This window comes from Solanum tuberosum, unplaced genomic scaffold (genome assembly GCF_000226075.1).
Source record: "Solanum tuberosum cultivar DM 1-3 516 R44 unplaced genomic scaffold, SolTub_3.0 scf00034, whole genome shotgun sequence".
In the NCBI taxonomy this organism is placed as follows: Eukaryota; Viridiplantae; Streptophyta; class Magnoliopsida; order Solanales; family Solanaceae; genus Solanum; species Solanum tuberosum.
In genome coordinates, this window is record NW_006238962.1 from 2,367,516 (window position 1) to 2,393,477 (window position 25,962).

Here is a 25,962-nt window from a genome sequence, read left to right on the forward strand (position 1 = left end):
TATCTAAATGTTTAGTTTGTTGGATACATCATATATTGATAATAGATACATCAAATTAATGAATTTATTATTTTAAGAGTAATAATTTGAAATTAATCAAATTACATTACCAAGATATACATGTTTTTATCTTATATTAATAATATTAATGAATTTACTATTTCAAAGAATAATAAAATGAAATTAATTATCTGTGTATTTTGAAAATCCTCAATTACTCCTCTAATTAAGGAAATAAGTTACAACCAATTAATTTAAATAAATAAATTTTGTATCTCAATTTTAAAATTTGACAGATACATGTATCTCATGGATTCAAACTCATGTATCCTAATCATAAAATATGGTAGAGGAAGTAATATTTGAAACTATTGGGAATCTTAATAATTAAGACCTAAACTAGTGGGATTTAAAATCTGTGAGAGGATAAAATGTGGGTAAAAAATGTAGAGAGTGAAAAGTGGGAATAGAGTTTTTTTGGGGTAAAAAGTGGGGCCCAATTTGAGGGAAAAAAATAAGGTAAATAACTTATATTAAGATACATTATATTTGTTTAAATATTGACATTTTTAATAATTATTTTAAAGTGTAAATGTTTTTAATAATTATGCTAGAAAATTTGACTAGTTTACTAATTTTCCCTTTTCATAAAGAGTGATTATCAACTCTAAATGACAAAGTTAAGAGGTATATCAAACTTTTTTTCCTTTTGATAAATATACTTATTAATAGTTTGAATTTTCATAATATTGGGCCCACACTATTCTTTATTTTATTTTTTTATTTCCCATGTCCGGTGTCGAAGCTTCAACTAAATTTGAATCACATACTGCAAAGCTCATTCTAGGGGTGACACTCCCAACAAGATTTCTGGTTGAACTCGAGACTTCTAATTAAGAATGAAGCAGTTTCACCGCTGCACCACTACCTATGTTGGTGGGCCATCTATTCACCCTAGTTTGACAATACAAGCATGCTTAGCAGTTGGCATCTTGCCATTCACAAATGATACCTAGACAACAATAGTATAAAGGAAAAAGGGTCTGATATACCCCTCAATTTTATCATTTAGAGTTGATATACCACTCGTTATGAAAGTGACTCATATATACCCCTACTTATATATAAATGGCTCACATATACACTTTCCCTCTAACGGAAATGAAAAAAAATTAAATTTGGTTTAATTTTTTTTTTTTTAAAAAAACAAACTATAATCCCATATGGGTATATTTAATCCTCCTCAAACATACGTTTTTGACTTCTTTTGTTTTCAATGACTAATTTAGATTTATTATTTTGATGGTCAAATTTATTTATGTTTCACTAATATTCTTGTAAAACTTACTATAGATGACCAATTATCTTTTCTTCAAATACAAAAATTAAATTACAATATAGAGAAAAAAAATTATTTTAAATTATAATATAGCCACAAAAAAATAGTTTTAAGTTTTTTTCTTACACTAAGGAATGAAAAAAAAAATAAGAATAAGAAACTCAAATAATGAAAATCAAAAAAGTCAAAAAATAATTTATGTATGAAACAAATTGAAATATACCTTGAACTTTCCTAGAAGAATCTTATATACTCCTAAATGATTTAAAAAAAAATTAAAAGTAAAAAATATAAGTTTAAAATTAATTTTTTCACTTCCGTTAAATAAAGGATATATGTGAGCTCATTTTGTAACGGTAGGGGTATATGTGAGCCGTTTGTATAACGGTAAGGGTAATATGAGCCACTTTCATAACGAGGGACATATCAGCTCCAAATGACAAAGTTGAGGGTATATCAAACCCTTTTCCCTAGTATAAATAATGATCAAGTGAGCAAAGATGTCAAAAAGTCTTCTTTGCTTGTATTTGCATCAACCATGGAAATTTCATATTACATACTCATCTTCACTTTCCTTTACATTCTAAAGAACAAGTTCCTTAGAAAATTCCAAAATCTCCCACCAAGTCCCTTTATCTCTTTTCCCATTATAGGCCATTTATATCTACTCAAGAAAAAACCACTTCATAAAACATTAGCCAACATCTCAAAAAAAACATGGTCCTTTGCTTTACCTTCGATTTGGATCGTGTCCTGTCCTGGTTGTCTCCTCCCCTTCTCTTGTAGAGGAATGTTTCACCAAAAACGACATTGTTTTTGCCAATCGTGTGAATCTGCTGGCTGGAAAACATCTTGGTTACAACTATACCACCCTTGTTAGGGCATCCTATGGCCAACATTGGCGCAACCTAAGAAGGATTGCTACTCTTGAAATCTTGTCCACTCACAGAGTTCGAATGTTTGCTGATATCCGTAGAGATGAGGTTCGTGCTCTGCTGCAACACCTTCTAAGGGGGAAAACCAGTGGTGGTAACACAAACGTGGTGGATATGAAAGCGGCTTTCTTTGAGATGATACTGAATATCTTGATGATGATGATTGCTGGGGAAAAAATACTATGGTGATTCTGCTGAGAAATTGGAGGAATCTAGGAGGTTTAAAGAGATTGTTATAGAAACTTTCCAAGTGAGTGGTGCAACAAATATAGGAGATTTTGTGCCACTTCTTAAATGGATAGGAGTAAACAAACTTGAGAATAAGGTGAAGTTACTGCAGGAGAAGAGGGATAAATTCATGCAAGATTTGATTGAAGAGCACAAGAACCGCCGAAAAGGATCTCATTGGGAGCAAAAGAATAACACCATGATTGATGTTCTCTTATCCCTCCAAGATTCAGAGCCTGATTATTACACAGATGAAGTGATAAGGGGCATGGGAATAGTCATGTTAACAGCAGGGACTGATACTACAGCTAGCACAATGGAATGGGCATTATCATTTCTTCTGAACAATCCTGAGGCACTAAAGAAAGCTCAAAACGAAATAGACACTCACCTTGGAGAGTCATCAAGATTACTTGATGATTCAGACCTTGCTCAACTCCCTTATCTCCATGGAATCATAAACGAAACTCTCCGATTGTGCCCAGCTACTCCATTACTTGTGCCACACGAGTCCTCAGATGAGTGTGTTGTTGGAGGTTTTCGTGTACCCCGAGGGACAATGTTGCTAGTGAATTTGTGGGCAATACAAAATGATGCTAAGTTGTGGGACAGGCCAAATGAGTTCAGGCCTGAAAGGTTTATCGATATCAAAGGGCAACGAGATGGGTTCAGACAAATGCCATTTGGATATGGCAGGAGAGGATGTCCAGGTGAGAATTTGGCAATGCATGTTGCTGGTTTGGCATTAGGATCACTTATTCAGTGCTTTGAATGGGAGAGAGTAAGTGAAGAGTTGGTTGACATGACTGGAGGACCTGGACTCACTATGCCCAAGGCAATACCATTGCTAGCAAAATGTAGGCCACGCCAAAATATCAACAAACTTCTTGCTCATTTGTAATCACAATTCTCCCCTGCACTTTCTTTCAGACAGAACTAATAAATGCAGAAAAACGATGTTACATTTGTCTATGCACACTTGCTACATAAACATTGCTTTCAAATCTTTGTGGGCTGTAAAAGTAGATTAGTGAAGTACTATCATTTATAAAGAAACATATATAAAACACAGGAAGCTGGAGAAATCATCCAAGAATCATTGAGAAAATGAAGGCTCTCATATTTCATAAGCAACCAGAATAACATTTACTATTTTCTATAGCAAGGATGGATTCCTTTTCCGCTTATTATGTAGCTCATGTAAGAATAATTCACGGTTAGTTCAAAGCATAGTAGCTCTGTTCTCCTGCTCAGTAAATCATGTTCTTAACAGGTTAACTTGGCCACTAGCCATAATTGCTACAAGCAAACTATTCAAAAAGATGTAAAACCAAAAGTGAACCAGATTATAGTCACCAAAATAAATGTTCTCACTGTTCTCCTAGTGCTGTATACAGAAATGCACTTGTTTTCATGGTTAGTATACTTCAACATGCACCATTGATTATCATCTTAGCTCCACCTCCTTCGATCTTCTTCCTCACCCACTGGAGTGTACCATGGTGGTCTTTGCTTTGAGTTGCTCAATCTGTAGTTCAGGAGAATTTCTTCATTACTAATTGCTCTAGTTGCCACAATAACAAGCGTCTTTAGAACAGGGACATCTAATCCATTCTTGCCAGACTTCCAAGATTTGAACCAAAAGGGCATACCATTACATTTGGTACCATGTCCCTTGCTGGGTGGTTGGCAAAGTGAGCAAAGGCTAGAGGGTTTCTCCTTTCCAGCACTTCATGGTTGCCTCCTAGACGTGTTCCATCCAATGGCTTACTGAGCATTTTCCATATTCGCTCAGAACCCTTCCCATCAGCTTTCATGATGTGCTTAGGTTCAGGAAGAGACAATCCATCCCATATTTCTCGAGATTCACCACCAGCACCCCAGGGCTGTGCATTTATCACAGTTCCATCATACCATGTGATCAAATACGAATTTTGGGCGTCAACTCTTGGATATCCAGGAATATAGCGGTAGTATGCAGGAGAGTATATTACACCAGGATAGAATGCTAACACAGTACCAACATCAGCTTCACCATGTATGAATAAACCTTGCCCAGCATCCTCATGTGGAGTTTGAGATGGTTTGACCTCGAGAGTGTAGCCCATAAGATCCTTTAAACTCTGTGAAACCTCTAAGCGCTTCAATGGCTTGCTTTCAGGTATAGCTGTGCTGAAAACAGAACACTTTTCAAAATCCAGGACGCAATGAGGCTAACTCAAGTCATCCACACTTGCAGAGATAAAAGAAAAACTTTTGTCCGAGACGACTGGAAAGCTTGAATATAATCTATGTCACTATGTGAGACCACCAAAATGATATTGGAACTATGATCTTATGTCCTAGCTCACTTTTCAAGAGATTATTGTACATAACTTATGAGAACTGTCCAACAAATACTTATGGGTCCACATTTCCAGGACATGGACATTTACGAACGACCAAAATGTTTAGATGACAAAATTAAGTTAATAATTTCCAGAAAGTCCTAAAAAAAAGCATCATTAACATTATATTTATTTATTTCTACTTACTGTAACCTCAATACTAAACAAACCAAACAACAAGAAAAATGAAAGTATGATCAAATCCAAAATGGTTATGAAAGCAAAATCAGTTACTCTAGCTGTTATATTTGAATTTTATGGTAATCACATGCGTAGAGTATAATACTTGTTACATTACCAAAATCAAAAAGGAAAAAGAATTGAAAAGTGAAAAGAAATTAAATATTTAGTACAAGATGTATCTATTAACAAATGAACATAAGCAAGTTACCAGGATTATTTGGTGTTACTGTCACTAGCTATTACTATTGTTGTTATTCTGAAAGGACTTGTATTAATCTAGGGACTATTTTTTCCTTGACAAATAATCTAGGGTCCTTTATGAGGAAATTGTTAATAACTAAAGATTCTTTTACTCTCTAAAATTTTGGATAGGATAAAGGACAAGATTTAAGAATCCACCACCAGAGCAAATATCAATTATACTTAACTTTTTTCAAACATATATTGCATTCAATTATTAGTAATTTATTATTAAAACAAAAGCTAACTAAACTTTTTGGCTAGAAGAGTCATGGTCTACTTTATTAGTGGCGACTAAGTTTTACTGAAATATGTTGTTTGAAACAATTTTCGAAAACCATTGTTATGAGTCTATTTTGTTTGTCAATTGTCATATTTAGCCAAGATGTTTGTTTAAATTGTATTTTTGTGTCGAATGATTCATGATTTTAGCAGAGTGGAAGGTCAAAATCACACAAGTTTTCTACCTGAAATATCATCATCGTTCAAGTAGAAAATTCAAATGCCTAATAATTTAGGTACGTAGCTAAAAAATCGAGATACTTTAGGTGTGATTTTGACCTTTCTTTTATATATGTAAATGGTGGAATTATCATCATAGGCAATTTCTGGCTAGGAAAATGGAAGCATAACTAATTAGGAAGAATGTTTTGCAGATAAAAAATCAGTGAACACATGAAAATGACAACGATCCGTACAGGCTTATCGAAAGACATGACAACATTCGTACAAGCAGACTTATCTTGCTTCCGAGAAGTCGTTCAACGATTAACTGGTACATCTGAATGTAGTGATGTAAATCCCAAAATTGCAGCAACAACAAAACTTCAAAAGCACAAAAGCAGCCGAATATATCAAAACTCCACCATCGCAGACAATGTCGAAGACCAGACATAGAAATCACTTATTCCCAGTTTCATCCCATCATCATCCCAAGTCCCTCAACTCGTCCGAATAAACGAGCTTCTCCATCCATTGAGAAGATAAATAAAGTGGAAGAAGAGAAAGCTATCAAAGAAAGAAGGTTTTACTTGCATCCGTCCCCGAGGTCTAAACATGGAAATGCAGAAGAACCAGAGTTACTCACCTGTTTCCTTTAATTTCCCTTCGTTGAAACAATGGATCGTGAACAATGAGTTGAATGGTTTTGTTTATTTAGCTGGAAACTACTTAGTAAAAGATACAGTTTCTACATTAGATTCTAATACTACAGATAATTTTAGAAGCAAGCAAAAACCTGTCGTAATTTTTCTTTCAAAGGATTCGAGGCAAAAATGAAACTGTTAAGTTAGTGCTCGATTATCATAATCAGTCAAACAAAGATGCAAAATAACCACGAGCAAAATACAAGCTTTTCCCACCATTGAAATGCTTACAAAATGTTTATATCCAAACAAAAAAAGGTAACTTACTGTTAACCGAGCTGATTTAGTAATATGTGCTTTACATATAGGGTCTTTTCCACTTTCAGTCTTTGTCAGGCAAAAAACATTCTTATCTTTTATCATTGTTTCACTCGTTGACATCTTCTTCATCACAATTTGCATCATCACCGTCACAGTGTGTGCGTTCTTCCCCCTTCAAAGTTTTGTTATCATCAGTTTGAGAAGTTGAGAGAGTATTAGTGAACTCTGTGAATGGCACTGTACTCTTTCTGGAAGGTGAATCTGCAGAGCTTAGATCTTCGTGGTCACTACGCATTCGAGTTTTGACAAGGTAGTGTGCCACAGATTTGTAACCAAGATGCAGTACCTGGAACATGTTAACTTCCTTAGGATTGAATGGCTATCTTCAACTCAAACTTATATATATACATAAAAAGAGAATTATTTGTAATCATCAGGCAAGCAATCTAGCCTTTACTGGTGGAATGAACCAAGCATAAAAGGGCCAAAGAGGTTACCTTTCTGTAGATTGCACCAGTTGCTGCATACCCCTTTTCACGCCTGCATCGACTGCAATTGCATATTCCTCGGCAGACAGGGCAAATCCAGTTTACATTTTCATTTGTTTCAATGACATTCTCTCCATACCTACATGATGTGCAAGCTCAAATATTAGATCCAGACATTTCACATGGGCATTAAGATCATCGGAAACTGTAGTTTTGAAGTAACACCAATACGGTCATATGAATTCAGGATAGAAAGTTAGCTACTAAAGGGAATACTACAGAAAAAAGGTTAAAGAGGATATCAAAGAGTTATCACCTCATGTAGAGACAATCTCCACAGAATTGTCCTTGACCAAGCTTGCAATTGCTGCACGCAGTGCGTTGACCAAGAGTTTTCAGCCTGCAATTGTATCAAATATTTTTTTTTCAAATAAAGTAATAAATTGAAACAAGCGAAGGTTAGATAGACTGCATTTTGATCATAGAAAGAAGGATGTTTCTCATGAAATTGGCAGCAGAACTTATTGTTTAACAAAATTCTAAGTGCTGATAGGGAAAAGTAAATGCCGAATCAGAGCAACACTGCAAAAATGAATTAATGATGAACACCTATTTTGCTATCTCTTTAAGACAAATATCATGAACAAAATGGTCTCAACTTTAGATGAATACAACACATTTGAATATTCAAGTTGATATGCATTCTTGTGGACATATTCATGCCCGAAGTTCAAAAACAATATTATATTCAATCTTAACAACCACATGCTTTAAGCTAGCTTCCACAATGGGAAGAAAAGCTTCATTTTTCATACTAAACGGAGAAGAAATATTTTGATCAGACAACATAGACTTGGTCGTTTTCATCATCCCATGAAAGGAGGCCTAAATTAGTGATGCATATTCTAAGAAACTGTGCGCAGGGAACAGATATGACTAGATGATAACTAAGCAATAGAACAACATAAAACAGACAGTGAGAACAAATGTTTAGACCTGCACTGATGGCATGACTTGCCATTATCAGGATCATATACACGCTGGCCATCTTCATCATAACCATCAACATAGAGAGTCCAAGCATTCTGGCAATCACCTAAAAGCTTTTCATGTTCCTCTGTGTAGAATTCAGGGTTTTCACCTTCTCCTATGTTAATCTCCACATCCTCTGTTGATACCTTATCCATCTTGGGAATCCTCTTTTCTTTGTAACTAACTGGAGGCTTAACCTTCAACCTAAAAACATGTAACCATCATTTTATAAAGAACATCTTTCACGATTAGAAAAAACCAAAACCAAGAAAGGTTTTACTAGAATGAAAGACCATCTCCGAGACATTCCATGAAAAAGGTGACCATCCGAAAAAGAAAAAAACCATACACAAACTGAGCACAAGCAATCTTTCTTTTCCTTTCTCTCGACTAGTCGTATATATCTATCTTATTTCGATATGCTTAGAAGTGTATACCCTTATCACATCTTAATCAGGCCTCAATCGCAAAACTATTACTGGTTAGTTGGTTGGAAATATTTTCCTTGGAAAAATATTTCACAGCCAAAAGTAGGCATTTTCTTCACAAGCATCAGAATCTTTTTCCACCCTTCACAAAAAGAATATGGCCAACCTTTGATACTCAAAACTGCCACCAACACCATCCCTGCTCATGCTTATTATTAACATTTATTCTCAATCAATCACCAAAATATCTATGACTAAACATATTTCAGCATATAGAGAACATTTTATATCCATTAAAGACAGCAATAAGAACCAACCCAACACATCCTTTTCTCCTACTTTTTTGGAAAATCAAAACCAGGGTCAAGCCACTAAATCAGGCCTTTGGAGCCCCAATTTTTTTTCATCCGGTGTTCGATATTTCATTAAATCTCTCAACTAATTTGATTTTGGGACACCCAAGGCCGATTATAGAGCTAGCAAAATTTATTTCATTTTTAAACTCGAACCCAAAAACTCTAGTTAAGGAAGGATGAGACTCAATACCTAAAAGAGCGGCGAGGTGGGTCGTCAGTTAACACCGCCGGGCGGCTGATTCGAGGAGTGGTGAGTTTCTTGGAAGTGGGATTTAGGTTCCTTGTGAGCTCCAGAATGCCAAGTTTGTGCAGTCTCTCTTTGTTCTCTTTGATTCTATCGGCTCTTTGCTTCTCATACACTGCTCCGTCATTGGGTTCTTCTTTGGCTGCTGCACCTCTTTTGCTTCCCGCCTTCACCATTGTTAGCTTTCACAGCCCTTATGTGTGTTGAACCCAGAAATAGGGAACAGTGATGGCCAATGGTAGAAAACGGTCTCAGCATTTTATTTGTTTTGAAATCTTAAAAAAAATATACTATTGCTCCCTCCATTTTTGAGTTTCCCTCTCTTTTTTTGGTACGAGGACTACACTTTTTGGTCCAAATGGAAAATCACACCCCATAATTGAATAAAAGGAAAAAAGGACCAATATACCATCGAATTGATGTAAATGGTATGTAGATACCATTGGTTATACTTTTGGGACATTGATGTTTTTGCCGTTCAAAAACTAAAGCATATATGCTCTCCACTCTAACGGAAGCTAAACAGGGACACGTGGTGCAATTCTATCCGTCATCTGATATTTAATAAATATCGGGTCGGTGGATAAGATTATGACACGTGCATGTCCGTTAGTATAAAGGGTATATATGCCTTATTTTTTGAACGGCAGGGGCACCAATGTCCCAAAAGTATGACGGAGGGTATCTGCATATCATTTACGATAATTTGGAGATATATTTGTCCTTTTTTCCTGGAATAAAAAGGAAACATGTCAAAAATACCCTTCTATTTTCATTTATGAAATTGATTTTTGTTTGTTTGGTCTTTTTGTTTAGGGGTTGCTTGCCTTTTGAATAGAAGGAAGTGGGAGAGCAAAGAGTTATTTCGATAAATCGATGCATGAGTTGAGTCTCTCATGTCTTGCCAATCCTTTGAAAAAGTAAGGGCTCACGGGGAGTCTTTTTGGGAATTCCGTCCAAAATAGAAGCATATTTAAATACTTTCATAGTGGTGAGGATATATTTGACTTAATATTATAACGAAGGATAAATCTAACTAATAAACAAAAGTAAAGGGGTATTTTTGACCCTTTCCCTAAATAAAATCCTATATTGTTTCATGTATTTCAATTTGTTTGTTTGATTTTGATTTCACACGAAGTTTAAGCAAGTGCGCTTCTCTCTACACCATGATTTCTAGACATTATTTTTCATCCAAAATTGATTTTTTTTTCCTTCACTCAAAAATTCAATATGTTTCCATCTTCATCAAACTCCTTATTGAGTTGACTAAAGATTTGTAGAATGTTCAGAAATACCTTTTAATATTATAGTCTTAAACATATAATATGTAAAGTTAGAATTAAAAAGATGTCAAAAAAGAAAATAGATATGTTTTTCTAAAACAGACTAAAAAGGAAAGTAAGACAAATTTGAAATGAAAGGAATAGAAGTTATTGCTTTATTGCACAATTTCATCTATATTCTTCTAGTTTATTTGTATTTTTCGAGTTCCAATTTAGCAAAACGTTTGTCCTCTTCATTTTTGAATATGAAGAGCACATCTTAATAGGATGTTGTGACTATGATCATGGTTCATGAAGAAGCAAGATCATCCTTTGTATTTTGGATTTGACAAGTATTTATCTCATATAGGGTGTTACGCCAAAGGTATTTGAGTGACATAATGATACCAATAAATCAAAATCTAATAGTATTTTTTTGTTAGTTATAACGACACTAGAATTAGGATGAAAAATCTGAAGATTTGAGTTGTATTGCAGCTTTTCGAGAAGAAGATATTGTCAAGATTACTCGAAAGACTGCAGAAGAAGAGAGAGGTATTCAAGATCCCCTGTACGACTGCTTCAGTGCTTGTAAATGTACATATTTTGGTCGTTAATAAAATATACTGTTAACCAAAAACAAAAATCCAAGAATGCAGTCCTATTCCAATTCACAAGCATATGGCTAAGTAGTCAGTCTTGTATCTTCGAAGAATGAATCCGTTATTTCCAGAGGAGAAGACAATGTTGAAACACATTTGAACTGTTACAGGAAAATCATACAGTTCACATCAGACTACTGAACTATGACGGTATTTACAACAAAATCACCAATTATCAAACACACGCGGAATAATACCTTATGCAGCTTGTATTTGTCCCTTACAGCTGCCAAAGCACTTCCTCTTCTACTCAATTGCAAGTCGTGTATGATAAGAACACATTCCTTTAGATCCACTGGTCTATATCCCGAGCAACGTTGAAGGGACAGACACTGTAATATGAAACAGAGTTAATTCAGCACTTCAACATATCAAGAAACTAAACATAAGTGAAGTTTGAATCAAATTAACATCCGTACCCAAGGATGTGACTTTGGCTGTAATGTGAACCTTGAAAGGAATATCACAGCAGCAGCTACCAAAGAAGGCAAGAACTTCACACAGTTGTAATCCAATAAACTTAACTCTGCTAGGTAGTAGCCGAGAAACTCTAACTGCAAATGGTTTTTCTGTAAAAAAGAAGGGAAAAAACAAAATTAGCAAACATTTAACACAAATACAATTGAATTGAAAATCATAATGTTCATGTCATATTTGTGCACTTACTTTGTTATCTTCTTGAGCAACTACTGTAAATTGTCTGCATACCAAAGAAAATAAAGTCATATTAGTCGAGAAACTATGATCATTACAAATGCACGTCTAGTTATTCGCAAAACAGTTAGCTACCTAAGAAAAGTTTTGGTTGTGGGATTTCCCATTTCAAATTTGAGGCATTTTAGCACATCAGCCTCCATCTTTACCATCTCTTTCTTTGAATATGTATTGTCTGTAATATAACAAAACTCCCCAACATCTGGAGGACTAATCTCCTCGTACTTCCTGATCATTATCAACAGATTATATAAGATTCACAAGCAAAAAACACATCGCCAGGGAGGTGGGGGAATAAAACCAGTTCTTGGCTCCGGTACTTACGCAGCAATGAGCATAGCAGAAACACCCAAAAGCTGAAGTTTCTTTCTAGGGATGACATTCACTGATAAGAATCTGTCAATGTAGGAAACAGTAAGATACAATGTGTCCGAAAGAAGCTTGTATTCATCTGTAACTTCGACTAGCCAGTCGACCAAAACCCCTCTCATGTTTGCACCCACATCCTTCTGAACCTTCTCAAGGTAATCAGGCAATGGTCTTCTCTGTTTCTGAATCTGATTCGATAAACCGCAGAGTAAGTCAAAAACTCAAAAGCCCCAATATTAATAACTTGTTAAAGTACTTCACACAAACACAAACAACTTCAAATAGCTGTAAATCAAGATTTGCTAATTCAATCACATAAACCACAACCCATTTGCCAAAAATCCAATCTTTAGAGTACCCATTTCCAAAATCATCCATAAGAAACCAAATCAAGCTCTATTAGGTAACACCCAAATAAATAAACTATATATAACAATAGTTAAATTCAAAATTTATGGAAAAGAGTAAATAAAAATGCACTAACCTCCATTTGATGAAGATAATCATATATATCAGAAACATAAGCACTACACATCTGAGGGTCATCAGAGCTTTTCACCTTCCTCCTAGTAATCTGCTTACATTTGGGTCTCAGAGGCTCAGAAACAAACACCTTGTTCTCAATCTGATTGATACCCACATTAGACAAATCTTGAATCTCACTCAACACAACTCTCTTCTTGTTGGGTTGTTGCAAGTGCTGAACCATTGCTTCTGCTGCCCTTTTCTTGGCCAATCGAGTTACTCTTACAAAATTTTCTTGGTCTGCCATCGCTTGCTGCTCCCTTTTCCTCTGTGTGTACGCATGTATATATATATGGCGCCATAAGGAGTTGTCTTGTTGGGGCAAATTTTTGGCTAATTGTTTTTTCAGATTGAATTTTGAAAAGTGAGATTTGAATTTCCCTCCATTACATTCCCTCTTTGGGAAATCAATGGAGAGAGAGAGGTGGGCTTTTTGTTCAGTTGGGCCACTTTCTGTCCTTACATAATGTTACACCTCTGTAATTGAGTGATAAATCTACAAGAAAAGTAGAGTACGAGATATAGCTATTATGAAAAGATAGAATAAAAAATGAAATATAGTTAGTAGTATTAAATAATAGAGACAAAAAAGAAAAAAATAATAAGGTAATGACGCGATCACACCAAATTGATCGTTACAATAAATGAGTTTTATGTGGTTGTGATCTTAGCCATGTTTCATTATTATCTAGTGGTGCCGCGTATTCTCATTCTTTGAGAAAGCTTTCTCCGTCTTATCTAAAATTAGATGATAACATGCTTCAAACTCTATTTAATAGTTGTCCTTGACGGTCTCTTTCGTCCTTAAGCATTGTTGGGGGTTGAAAAATATTGAGCTTTTGAAACTTCAAAAGATCAAGTCAATTTCCATAACAGCTAATGGAAACAAACATGCTAAAATCCAACTACCAACTCTTGAACACTTGTCTTATTGTGGTTGTGGATCGAAAATATTGGATATTGATGAATATCAGAACCTGAAATCTTTAGAGCTATCAAGTGTGAGGACATCTGACGGATTTCTCCGTAAATTTCAATCCCTGAAGGTCTTGAAGATTCAGCATTGTCGGGATATAAGGAATTTTGATTCTTCATATTTGATATCACTTGAGTATATGGGAAGTCAAATTCCTAAACTTAAAAGGACAAGTGAGTCGAGCCAATTGAATGCACTTGTTCGTTTCCAAGAACCTGAATTTGAGTCACTATTATTGTTAATAAACCTCTTATCATGAATCGTTATTGTTATTGCTATCATTGATGGACAGGGCAAGACAAATTGACTCGTGTGCTCGTTTTGCTACCTATATGGATATGTGGCATGTAATATCCATTTTTTAGTGTTGCTTAGCATAAGGTATGAGCTTTAGCCTCTATGGCGATTGACACATGGTTCTTGGACCTAGCTCATCGCGATTACTCAGGATGACTGGATGAGTTCTCCGTTTGTGAAGCAAGTTGAAGTAAGAGATGATGGCAAGAAAGGAGTTCTCCTTAACGGGTTCTCAGAGAAGCCTGAATTGAGTGTGGAAACCAAATGGAACTGCAGATGGTAACAGCCTGAAGTTTCATACGCTTTCTGTAACTGTTTAACTATGTGATGGTGTTTGATTTGTCCGTGAGTTTAGAATGTTAATACAACTTATATAATATACTTAGATTGACGGAAGAGAATACTTCATTAGAGTAGTGGTTGTAAAGAGAGCAAATATCAAATCAGAGTTAGTAAGATGAATGAATTTCAGTATTTGAAAGTTGTACATAAGTAGAATGGTCAAATATTTTTGGAACGTCCCAAAAAGGAAAGAGTGTCATATGAATTGAAACTGACGGAGTAACAAACAAGAAAATAAGGCGTGCAACTTACAAACTCTTGACTAGAGTTAACACTCTTCTTGTTTTCTTTTGTTTCTAAGTTGATTGTAATAGAATTCGTTACAATCTTGAACTAATTCCACATCGGTTAAAGGTATCGAAGCAGCATACAGAATTGAAGAAAATGACAGGTACAACATTGGCATCATAAATTGATCAAGCCCCAAAGGTGTCATACTTCTCATGAATGTGTACATTTCATCAACAATGTACGATATAACGAAAGCAAAGAGCATGTGTCTCAATTTGTCATACCTGTCTCCTCAATACGTCATTCTGGCAACACCTGATACTGTAAGTCCAAACCTTTTCTTTATAAACATCAAGAATGTGAGACATAATGAATCAATAATGTGTCAACTGCTGCAGCAAGACCTGTCTGGAAACGTATGTTGAGATATCTTTCATTGCTCGTTTCGTCACTTTTCTTGGAGTTTTAGGTAATCTCTCAAGCAATTGAAAGTTACATAATAGATCAAGAATTGTATTAGTAGTAAAAATGTTGGCTTTAACTAATGTTGCAACAGGACTAGCAGTTATAATCACTTGCTCTATACTGAAATCTTTGGGGGCTTGTCATGATGAAAGTTATGCAGTAACCGAGAGCGATCCAATTTCGCAGCATCAGGAAGTAAAATCAATTTATGGAACATATGAAGAAGAGGCAAATTGTGGCAGATCAAGTTCTTCAGAGGATTTATATGATGAAAGAATATGTGTTATCTGCTATGACAATTCAAGAAACTGTTTCTTTGTTCCTTGTGGTCATTGTGCAACTTGCCAAGTATGTGCCCAAAGGTAAATTATGTTTTTGACTTTTCACACAGTCTCAATCTATGTTGCTCGGATTCTCCAAAAATTGTGTCATGCCTGTGTTGGATCCCTAAGTTGCTTGAACTCAGGTGCAAGTGTCCGATACAGGTGGCGGATCTAGAGGTTGGATCCTCTATGATCTAAATTTTAAGATTCGAGGATACGGATCCGTGTGGATGCAGGTGCTAAAAATAATTCAAATATTTAAAAATAGAGTTATATAGCTTAAATGTATGAGATATTACGTGGAAAACTTGAGAAATTTTTTATATAAATACAATGTGTTTCATTTTCTTCAATTTCACCTCAGTTTTTGTTTTGATTAAATTAATCATTGCATCTGTTCAGAATTTCTCCCTCGAATTTGGTCAAAGTACTCAAAACCGATTGACCCGATTGGGTACGGATCTCACAGCCACACCTACGTCGTGACTATACGGGTGCAACACCAAAAATGAAGGATCTGAACAACTTAGTTGAATCCTCCAAAAGAGGGTATTTTAGAGGATCCGGGCTCAACGATGAGCATTTTTGAAAAGTCCGAGCAATATAGATCTCAATCTCTCAATATAGTTATGAAGATTCTCATGAGAGTAGTTTCCTGCAGGATCATGGATGTTGATAATAGGTTGTGCCCAATGTGCAGAAGCCCAATTCATAAAGTTAGAAAGTTTATCATTCCTTTAATTTGAAGCCTTGACCTTGTGCAACTGAAATAGAATATTACTATCGAAATTGAATTGTACATCCAAATAGTCTTAAGAAGATATATACTTATTTACTATTCGTACAGACTTGACAGAGTTAAGCTGTGTTGAGGAAATTATTTTGTCAGAATTTTTTTTCTTGGGACATTTTAGAAATTCCAGGACAATTCATGGCTCATACACTTGGTCAAAAAAAATAATTCAACAAAGTCCATGAATTCACTTATGGTTTAATTAATAATCGAGCTCTTTCTTAAAGAATTCAAATACGTGAACGCAAAATTGTTTTTCTATATATTAAAAGATATGATTTTAATATGTCAATTTCAAATGCGTGAACGCAAGTTATTGTCGTACTTTATTATTGTTTTTCTATATATTAAATTAAAAGATATGATCTTAAAACATTTTGCAAGATCAACTTGTTTTAAAAAACTCTTTTTTTTTGCTTTGTTATTTGAACCTTATCAACAATTCCCAAAAATGTCCATTCTTTCCTCTTCATTAAAAATTCAATTTCACAGGTAAACATGTGTTCAATTTTAATAGACCTTTAATCTATTAATAATGATGTCATGCTCTACTTTACTCCTAGATAATTGAAAGTTTAAAATATAATTAAAACATAATAAACTTTCCATTGCATATATTTGAAACAAAAATAGACCAACATATTTTTACTCTTAACATTTGTTATTTTGATAAAGATATTTATTAATAGTTTGAATTTTCATAATATTGGGCCCACACTATTCTTTATTTTTATTTTTTTTATTTCCCATGTCCGGTGTCGGAGCTTCAACTAAATTCGGATCACATATTGCAAGGCTCATTCTGCTCCATATCTAGAGGTTGAACTCGAGACTTCTGATTAAGAATGGAGCAGTTCCATTGCTGCACCACTACCTATGTTGGTGGGGACATGCTATTCACCCTAGTTTAACAATACTAGCATGCTTGGCACCTTGCCATCCACAAATGATACCTAGACAACAATAGTATAAATAATGATCAAGTGAGCAAAGTTGTCAAGAAGTCTTCTTTGCTTGTTTTTGCATCAACCATGGAAATTTCATATTACATACTCATCTTCACTTTCCTATACTTACTAAAGAACCATTTCCTTGGAAAATTCCAAAATCTCCCACCAAGTCCCTTTATCTCTTTGCCCATTATAGGCCATCTATATCTACTCAAGAAAAAACCACTTCATAAAACATTAGCCAACATCTCAGAAAAACATGGTCCTTTGCTTTACCTTCGATTTGGATCGCGTCCAGTCTTGGTTGTCTCCTCCCCTTCTCTTGCAGAGGAATGTTTCACCAAAAACGACATTGTTTTTGCCAATCGTGTGAGGCTGCTTGCTGGAAAACATCTTGGTTACAACTATACCAGCCTTGTTTGGGCATCCTATGGCCAACATTGGCGCAACCTAAGAAGGATTGCTACTCATGAAATCTTGTCCACTCAGAGAGTTCAAATGTTTGCTGATATCCGTAGAGATGAGGTTCGGGCTCTGCTGCAACGACTTCTAAGGGGGGAAACCAGTGGTGGAGATACTAACACAACTGTGGTGGATATGAAGGCGGCTTTCTTTGAGATGACACTGAATATCTTGATGATGATGATTGCTGGGAAGAGATACTATGGTGATTCTGCTGGGAAATTGGAGGAATCTAGGAGGTTTAAAGAGATTGTTATAGAAACTTTCCAAGTGAGTGGTGCAACAAATATAGGAGATTTTGTGCCACTACTTAAATGGATAGGAGTAAACAAACTTGAGGATAAGGTTAAGTTACTGCAGGAGAAGAGGGATAAATTCATGCAAGAATTGATTGAAGAGCACAAGAACCGTCGAAAGGGATCTTCTTTAGAGCAAAAGAACAATACCATGATTGATGTTCTCTTATCCCTCCAAGATTCAGAGCCTGATTATTACACAGATGAAGTGATAAAGGGCATGGGAATAGTCATGTTAACAGCAGGGACTGATACTACAGCTAGCACAATGGAATGGGCATTATCATTTCTTCTGAACAATCCTGAGGCACTAAAGAAAGTTCAAAATGAAATAGACACTCACCTTGGAGAGGCATCAAGATTACTTGATGAATCGGACCTTGCTCAACTCCCTTATCTCCATGGAATCATAAACGAAACTCTCCGATTGTGCCCAGCTGCTCCATTACTTGTGCCACACGAGTCCTCGGATGAGTGTATCGTTGGAAGTTTTCATGTACCCCGTGGGACAATGTTGCTAGTGAATTTGTGGGCAATACAAAATGATGCTAAATTGTGGGACAAGCCAAATGAGTTCAAGCCTGAAAGGTTTATCGATTTCAAAGGTCAACGAGACGGGTTCAGGCTAATGCCATTTGGATATGGCAGGAGAGGATGTCCAGGTGAGAATTTGGCAATGCATGTGGCTGGTTTGGCATTAGGATCACTTATTCAGTGCTTTGAATGGGAGAGAGTAAGTGAAGAGCTGGTTGACATGACTGGAGGACCTGGACTCACTATGCCCAAAGCAATACCATTGCTAGCAAAATGTAGGCCACGCCAAAATACTGACAACCTTCTTGCTCATTTGTAATCACAATTCTCCCCTGCACTCTCTTTCAGACACAACTAAAAAATGCAGAAAAACGACGTTACATTTGTCTATGAGCACTTACTACATAAACATAGGCAAAGCAACATCTAATCTCAAGTAGCCTGCTAATTGTTCACAGCTTGCAGGGCATGATCAGTGTAATTATTGGAGAGGGCAAGCTTCCTGTTCTAGCATATCTCTTCTTTACTTCCTAATACAACAACTACTACGTCTCAATCCCAAACTTCTAGTTGCTAATAAATAGTAACATCTAAGTTATGTTACACCTTCTGCTTTTGTTTGTGCAATACTTGAATACAAATATCATTCAATTTATGCATTGAAATGGATCGTCACGTATGAGCATGCATCGGCATTCATCAAACAAGAGTTCATTACTATGGTGGTTATGACTAATCATGCATGTTTTTCTATATGCATACCAGCTCAGTGTTTTATCAATCATAGAAGGAGGGGAAGAATACATTAAAAGACAAAACAAACGTCTCAGTGTACATCAAAACTTTGATGACTGCATTAAATCAACATTGCTTACAAATCTGTGGGGTGTAAAGTAGATTAGTGAAGTACTATCATTTATAAAGAAACATACATAAAACACAGGAAGCTGGAGTAATCATCCAAGAATCAAATGAGAAAATGAAGGCTCTCATATTTCATAAGCAATCAGAATAACATTTAATATTTTCTATAACAAGGATGGATTCCTTTTCCGCTTATTATGCAACTCATGTAAGAATAATTCGCGGTTAGTTCAAAGCATAGTAGCTCTGTTGTCCAGCTCAGCAAATCATGTTCTTAACAGGTTGACTTGGCCACTAGCCATAATTGCTACAAGCAAACTATTCAAAAAGATGTAAAACCAAAAGTGAACCAGATTATAGTCACCAAAATAAATGTTCTCACTGTTCTCCTGGCGTCGTATAGAGAAATGCACTTGTTTTCATGGTTAGTACACTTCAACATGCACCATTGATTATCATCTTAGCTCCACCTCCTTCGATCTTCTTCCTCATCCACTGAAGTGTACCATGGTGGTCTTTGCTTTGAGTTGCTCAATCTGTAGTTCAGGAGAATTTCTTCATTACTAATTGCTCGAGTTGCCACAAGAACGAGCGTCTTTAGAACAGGGACATCTAATCCATTCTTGCCGGACTTCCAAGATTTGAACCAAAAGGTGCCAAACCTCCTCATGTTTGCTTCTTCACCATTTCCAAATGAAATATTTGGTATATAGACTCTCATGTGCTTCTCTGGGAGAGGAAAGTCATAAGGGCATACCATTACATTTGGTACCATGTCTTTTGCTGGGTGGTTGGCAAAGTGAGCAAAGGCCAGAGGGTTTCTCCTTTCCAGCACTTCATGGTTGCCTCCTAGACGTATTCCATCCAATGGCTTGCTGAGCATTTTCCATATTCGCTCAGAACCCTTTCCATCAGCTTGCATGAAGTGCTTAGGTTCAGGAAGAGACGACCCATCCCATATTTCACGAGATTCACCACCAGCACCCCATGGTTGTGCATTTATCACAGTTCCATCATACCGTGTGATCAAATACGAATTTTGGGCGTCAACTCTTGGATATCCAGGAATATAGCGGTAGTATGCAGGAGAGTATATTACACCAGGATAGAATGCTAACACAGTACCAACATCAGCTTCACCATGTATGAATAAACCTTGCCCAGCATCCTCATGTGGAATTTGAGAAGGTTTGACCTCGAGAGTATAGCCCATAAGATCCTTTAAACTCTGTGAAACCTCTGTGCGCTTCAATGGCTTGCTTTCAGGTATAGCTGTGCTGAAAGCAGAACAGTAATCAAAATCCAGGGCGTAATGCAGCTAATTCAACTAATCCACACTTGCAGAGAAAAAGAAAAACTTTTGTCCGAGACAACTGGAAAGCTTGAATATAATACATGTGAGAACACCAAAAAGATATAGGAACTATGATCTTATGTCATATCCCACTTTTCAAGAGTTTATTGTACACAACTTATGGGAACTGTCCAACAAATACCTATGGATCCACATTTCCAAGATATGGACTTTTATGAACGACCAAAATGTCTAGATACAAAATTAAGTTACTAATTTCCAGAAAGTCCTAAAGAAAGCATCATTAGCATTATTTGTTTTATTTCTACTTACCGTAAGCCCAATACTTAACAACCAAACAATAACAACAAAAATGGAAGTATGATCAAATCCAAAATGGTTATGAAAGCAAAATCAATTACTCTACTTGTTATATTTGAATTTTATAGTAATCACATGTGATGAGTATAATGCTTGTTAGACTACCAGAGTCAAAAAGGAAAAGAATTGAAAAGTGAAAAGAAATTAAATATTTAGTACAAGATGTATCTAGTAACAAATGAACATAAGCAAGTTACCAGGATAATATGGTGTTACTGTCACTAGCTACTACTATTGTTGTTATTCTGAAAGGACTTGTATTAATCTAGGGATTCTACTTTTTTCTTGATAAATAATCTAGGGTCCTTTATGAGGAAATTGTTAATAACTAAAGATTCTTTTACTCTCTAAAATTTTGGATAGGATAAAGGACAAGATTTAAGAATCCATCACCAGAGCAAATAACAATTATACTCAACTTTCTTCAAACATATATTGCATTCAACTATAAGTAATTTATTATTTAAAAAAACTATTAATAAGCCAATGAAACTTTTTGTTTAGAGGAGTCATGGTCTAATTACAGCAAGAACAGAGAATAAATTTAATAAGCAAGTCAAGATCACCAGGTCGCTTACCAAGGAAAATAAATTTCATCTAAACTTTCATTAAGGATTCCCTTCCATCACTTAGATATAGCATCATAAGTGAAAAGCAAAGTCAATCAACATTTGAGTAAGGATTGTTATTTTTGAAGTAATTTTACAAAGAGTGTATCGGTATAATGATAGCCTCTGTTGTTATAGGTCGGACAATGCTATAGAGAAAAAATATAACATGAACAATCGTTCCCAAGAAAACTCGAAATGTAGTTATAGAGGATGGTTGTGATAGAGAGGTTTAATTGTACAAGGATGATCAAAGGCTTGAATCAAGAATCCCTAGCAAAGAAAAATCCGGAGTATACTCACAATGCTAAGGTTGTAGCTGTCTCATACAGCAATAAACTAGGAGAACCAAATCATGGAACAGGCCTTTAAAAGACCCGAGTCATATAAATCAGAAGCTTAACCGAGGTAAAAAGGGAAAATTTCTTTAAATTTTAGCAATTGACATACACACAGCTCTGTTTGGTGAATCTAGTAAGCTAAGAGGCTTGAGCTGAGGATTAAATTCCATCCACCTAATCAATTTGCAAATGATCACAATGAATCTACACATCTAATTTCAGGCATTACATTCCACGAACTAGTCTAATTAGAATTACATTGAGTTCGTTTTTTGTTTTTTATGGCTAGGAGTTGAAATTTGTCTTCCTAATCTGACATAACATAGCAAAAGCAGGATAGCAAGGGATCACCTACGTGTATGCTAAAGTTGGGCACCCGTTCTAACAAATTTGAGAAAAGCAACAAACTTAAAAGGTGCTATGGAAATTCAGCTTAAGATCTTACCGCTGTGGTCCTTTAATGGAGCAGTCCTACCAATAGCAAAACTGAGCCCACTGCGACGAGGAGAAGAATTATTTTCGGAAGATGGTGTTCCCGGCTTGTCCTTGACCGTAAGATCAGGTTGTAATATGTGATCCATATATTTGCAAAAGCTTGTAATCTGGGAATGCACATTTTCTTGGACCTGCTTCTGTTGATCAGCTAGGGAGGCCTTGCCAGCCATGTCAATGATCTCCTCTGCATCAGTTTCAACGGCATCCTTCCCCAAACGATTGTAACTGAAAGGTGAAATTAATCATGCAAAGTTAAAACTGTAACTTGTGAAACTTAAAGCATATAGGACATACAATTTCACCATCATAGGTTTCATAAAAGCAATTCATCAGAAAAGAAATTAGTTGCAGGCAAGATCCATAGAGGACTATAATTTATTGCAACCCCTTCCCCCTCTGGATTGATATATATTGCAACTAGTGTTAAAGACTTAAAGCAACAGTTCTCTTAAGAAGAAACAAAAAAGAAAATGTAGAATAAGGATTGTTGGGTGATGACTCAAGTAAAATCCTAGCTCTTGAAAGAATTGAAAGAAGCAAAACATTCATCAGTACTTCAACTAGTCCTGTACATGTTTGTCAGCACGGAGAAAAGACCTTACTCAACTCAAACAACTCAAAACAATATAAACTTCCATCATCAAACAAAATATGACCTAACCAGAAAAAATGTAGAATATCCTTATAAAACCTCTGTCCTTTCATAACTTTATCTATTTACAATACAATGGAAACCTATTTATGTAACCCCTGCCCTTTATCTTTCACTTGTTAAAAAAAATCTTATAAGGTTGCATATTTATATATTAAATGAAAAACTCAATAGCCTGTAGAATTGTATTTACATGAAGGAGCCCATCTTGGTTGATCAAATTACTCATACAGAAAGCTGAATCAAACTGACAATCTTTTCATTCTAAAAGTGGCTTAACGAGGAAAAGTACAAATGATGTAGCCAAACAACTTGGCTCTGCCAATTCTTGGCACAAGCATCAATGATAAAGCTATGTTCTTGGAGTAAATTTCAAAGAGCAAAGATAAAACCCAGAGTTGATTGACTTATTTATATATAAAACGCAATTAAGTTGTAGTTGTCTCACCAATCTATTTACAGGAAACACCAGCATCATAGACAACAACATTACTTTTCCTTTAAGTGTTGAAAATGATCCTTACCTAGTGTAAAGAAAGAGGCGGTTTACATCAGCTTCAAACTGAAGACTCCTTGGATCTTTAGCAAATGTGGGACTTTTAGCAAGAACTTTAACTGCCTAAAAATCATTTCAGAAAGCAAAATACTTCAACTTCAGGAGATTAAATACACCAATATTCAACACAATACAACAAGTACATACCATATTTTTTAATCACAAATACCATAAAAAAGTATTACTCCCTTCGTTTCAATTTCTCTGTCTTACTTTCCTTTTTAGTCCATTTCAAAAAAAATCTCTTCCATTTTTTGGCAACTTTGCAATTTTAACTTTGGACGCGCATGTTTAAGACCACAAAATTAAACCATATTTTGGTACATTTACATATCTTTAGTTTAACACCACAAGATTCAAAAGTCTAAGTATTTACTTTCTTAAACTCTATGTAAGTCAAAAACCAGATAAATAAACTAAAACAGAAAGAGTATTATAGATCACAAATTCAAAAGTTTACACCACAAGATTCAAAACTCATTCTTTTACTTTCTTAATCTTCGTACCAAGATTCAAAATCACACAAACAAATTGAAACAAAGGGAGTATTATACATCATAAATTCACAATTTCTATAGTTAAAAGTAATAAAAGATAAAACTTTTTGACTCTCCAACAATAAAGTTGTGATTATTTTTTTTGAGTAAGGAAGAACCCCACAACCCCATATGAATAAAAATGGAATTTTTATTATAAGAACCTATTGAGCCCATTAAAATTACATGTCCAAGTTTCAAGATTACACCTTTGAACAGTACATCAAATTTAGGAAAGAAGTTTCTGTTGAGCAATGTGAGAAACAAAGTATACCTCTTGAAATTTCTGAAAAAGGGAAGCCATGAAAGAACTGGTGAGCTGCTTGCTGGCCTGCAACCCTTTGAACTGAATTTTGCGGCGCTGTATTTGATCTGATGGAAGAAATGTAGGGAGGTTTGTGTAATATATTGAAATAAGAGGGGTCAATTTGGATTATTGAATTCTTATCCAAAAACTCTAAAATAGTGATTTGACTAACCATACGGAAAAGGGTCAAAAATACCCTTAAACTATCCGAAATAGCTAATATTTACCCTTAAACTATATTTCGGCTCAAAACTACCCTTTCCGTTAAACTATTGGGTTAAAAGTACCCTTCTTATTAACGGAAGTTGTTAAATGTCATGTGGATGCCACATTGCCTGCCAATACTAATATGCATGCCAATACTAATTACTCTTTTTTCCACTGCCACATAAACTAAATCACTAAATCCTAATTACTCTTTTTTTTCCCTTTATTGAAATAGCTCATATTTATCCTTAAACTATATTTCGGCTCAAAACTACCCTTTCCGTTAAACTATTGGGTTAAAAGTACCCTTCTTATTAACGGAAGTTGTTAAATGTCATGTGGATGCCACATTGCCTGCCAATACTAATATGCATGCCAATACTAATTACTCTTTTTTCCACTGCCACATAAACTAAATCACTAAATCCTAATTACTCTTTTTTTTCCCTTTATTTCATTATTTTTCAGAAACGATTTCACCCCTTTTCCCTCATTTCGTGGCTAGGGTTTCACAATTTTCTTCGTGGCTGGATTTCAAAGTGGATATTCGTGGTTGTAGGTTAGTAAATCTTTTTACTTATTTGATTATGCTTATGATTTCAAAGCATGTTAGTTAGGGTTTGCGATTTGTTTATAATATTCTGGTATGTTAAATTTAGGGAAAAATTATTTGTTTATTTGATAATCTTTCTGGTAATTAGGATATAGGATGCCAATACTAATTACTCTTTTTTCCACTGCCACATAAACTAAATCACTAAATCCTAATTACTCTTTTTTTTCCCTTTATTTCATTATTTTTCAGAAACGATTTCACCCCTTTTCCCTCATTTCGTGGCTAGGGTTTCACAATTTTCTTCGTGGCTGGATTTCAAAGTGGATATTCGTGGTTGTAGGTTAGTAAATCTTTTTACTTATTTGATTATGCTTATGATTTCAAAGCATGTTAGTTAGGGTTTGCGATTTGTTTATAATATTCTGGTATGTTAAATTTAGGGAAAAATTATTTGTTTATTTGATAATCTTTCTGGTAATTAGGATATAGGGATTTAGTCTATGTGGCAGTGGAAAAAAGAGTAATTAGTATTGGCATGCAATGTGACATCCACATGGCATTTAACAACTCCCGTTAATAAGAAGGGTACTTTTGATCCAATAGTTTAACGGAAAGAAGTGGATATTCGTGGTTGTAGGTTAGTAAATCTTTTTACTTATTTGATTATGCTTATGATTTCAAAGCATGTTAGTTAG

General features: G+C 35.2%; 4 protein-coding genes and 1 pseudogene across 5 annotated transcripts; 2 read left to right on the plus strand and 3 right to left on the minus strand.

Moving 5' to 3' along the window:
* Window positions 1-1,865: 1,865 nt before the first annotated feature.
* On the plus strand, window positions 1,866-3,428 carry LOC102587669 (isoflavone 2'-hydroxylase-like; annotated as a pseudogene).
* A 469-nt stretch (window positions 3,429-3,897) lies between these two features.
* On the minus strand, window positions 3,898-24,613 carry LOC102587019 (uncharacterized). Of its 2 annotated transcripts, XM_015306634.1 has the most exons (5): window positions 24,472-24,613; window positions 23,630-23,724; window positions 22,404-22,678; window positions 19,947-20,606; window positions 3,898-4,106 (listed from the first exon to the last, which is right to left on the minus strand). In XM_015306634.1, exons 1-5 carry the CDS (start codon window positions 24,499-24,501, stop codon window positions 3,955-3,957), a joined length of 1,212 nt encoding a protein of 403 aa, XP_015162120.1. In that variant the 5' UTR covers window positions 24,502-24,613; the 3' UTR covers window positions 3,898-3,954. The 2 variants fall into 2 exon arrangements, with proteins under 2 accessions (XP_015162120.1, XP_006342655.1); XM_006342593.2 differs by lacking the exon at window positions 3,898-4,106 and having other exon boundaries at window positions 19,438-20,606; window positions 24,472-24,611.
* Window positions 6,552-9,522, minus strand: LOC102583490 (cell division cycle-associated 7-like protein). Its single transcript, XM_015306635.1, has 5 exons — window positions 9,213-9,522; window positions 8,203-8,442; window positions 7,523-7,606; window positions 7,216-7,345; window positions 6,552-7,064 (listed from the first exon to the last, which is right to left on the minus strand). Exons 1-5 carry the CDS (start codon window positions 9,440-9,442, stop codon window positions 6,825-6,827), a joined length of 924 nt encoding a protein of 307 aa, XP_015162121.1. The 5' UTR covers window positions 9,443-9,522; the 3' UTR covers window positions 6,552-6,824.
* Window positions 11,008-13,224, minus strand: LOC102584140 (G2/mitotic-specific cyclin C13-1-like). Its single transcript, XM_006342662.2, has 7 exons — window positions 12,761-13,224; window positions 12,232-12,464; window positions 11,983-12,135; window positions 11,860-11,893; window positions 11,613-11,762; window positions 11,391-11,525; window positions 11,008-11,294 (listed from the first exon to the last, which is right to left on the minus strand). The coding sequence occupies exons 1-7, from the start codon at window positions 13,046-13,048 to the stop codon at window positions 11,217-11,219; spliced, it is 1,071 nt and encodes a 356-aa protein (XP_006342724.1). The 5' UTR covers window positions 13,049-13,224; the 3' UTR covers window positions 11,008-11,216.
* Window positions 17,171-19,145, plus strand: LOC102587349 (isoflavone 2'-hydroxylase-like). Its single transcript, XM_006342594.2, has one exon. It carries the CDS (start codon window positions 17,260-17,262, stop codon window positions 18,787-18,789), a length of 1,530 nt encoding a protein of 509 aa, XP_006342656.1. The 5' UTR covers window positions 17,171-17,259; the 3' UTR covers window positions 18,790-19,145.
* Window positions 24,614-25,962: the final 1,349 nt, after the last annotated feature.

Excerpts from the sequence above, each read along its gene's own strand:
- LOC102583490 (XM_015306635.1), bottom strand. The coding sequence starts at position 9,442 with ATGGTGAAGGCGGGAAGCAAAAGAGGTGCAGCAGCCAAAGAAGAACCC. Across the intron at positions 8,443-9,212 it reads CCACCTCGCCGCTCTTTTAG|GTTGAAGGTTAAGCCTCCAG; the intron begins GTATTGAGTCTC and ends ACATGTTTTTAG. Across the intron at positions 7,065-7,215 it reads CTGGTGCAATCTACAGAAAG|GTACTGCATCTTGGTTACAA; the intron begins GTAACCTCTTTG and ends AACATGTTCCAG.
- LOC102584140 (XM_006342662.2), bottom strand. The coding sequence starts at position 13,048 with ATGGCAGACCAAGAAAATTTTGTAAGAGTAACTCGATTGGCCAAGAAA. Across the intron at positions 12,465-12,760 it reads ATTATCTTCATCAAATGGAG|ATTCAGAAACAGAGAAGACC; the intron begins GTTAGTGCATTT and ends TTATCGAATCAG. Across the intron at positions 12,136-12,231 it reads TCTGCTATGCTCATTGCTGC|GAAGTACGAGGAGATTAGTC; the intron begins GTAAGTACCGGA and ends GATAATGATCAG.
- LOC102587349 (XM_006342594.2), top strand. The coding sequence starts at position 17,260 with ATGGAAATTTCATATTACATACTCATCTTCACTTTCCTATACTTACTA.
- LOC102587019 (XM_015306634.1), bottom strand. The coding sequence starts at position 24,501 with ATGGCTTCCCTTTTTCAGAAATTTCAAGAG. Across the intron at positions 23,725-24,471 it reads TTTTTCAGAAATTTCAAGAG|GCAGTTAAAGTTCTTGCTAA; the intron begins GTATACTTTGTT and ends AATGATTTTTAG. Across the intron at positions 4,107-19,946 it reads GTCCGGCAAGAATGGATTAG|ATGTCCCTGTTCTAAAGACG; the intron begins ATGTCCCTGTTC and ends AGAATGGATTAG.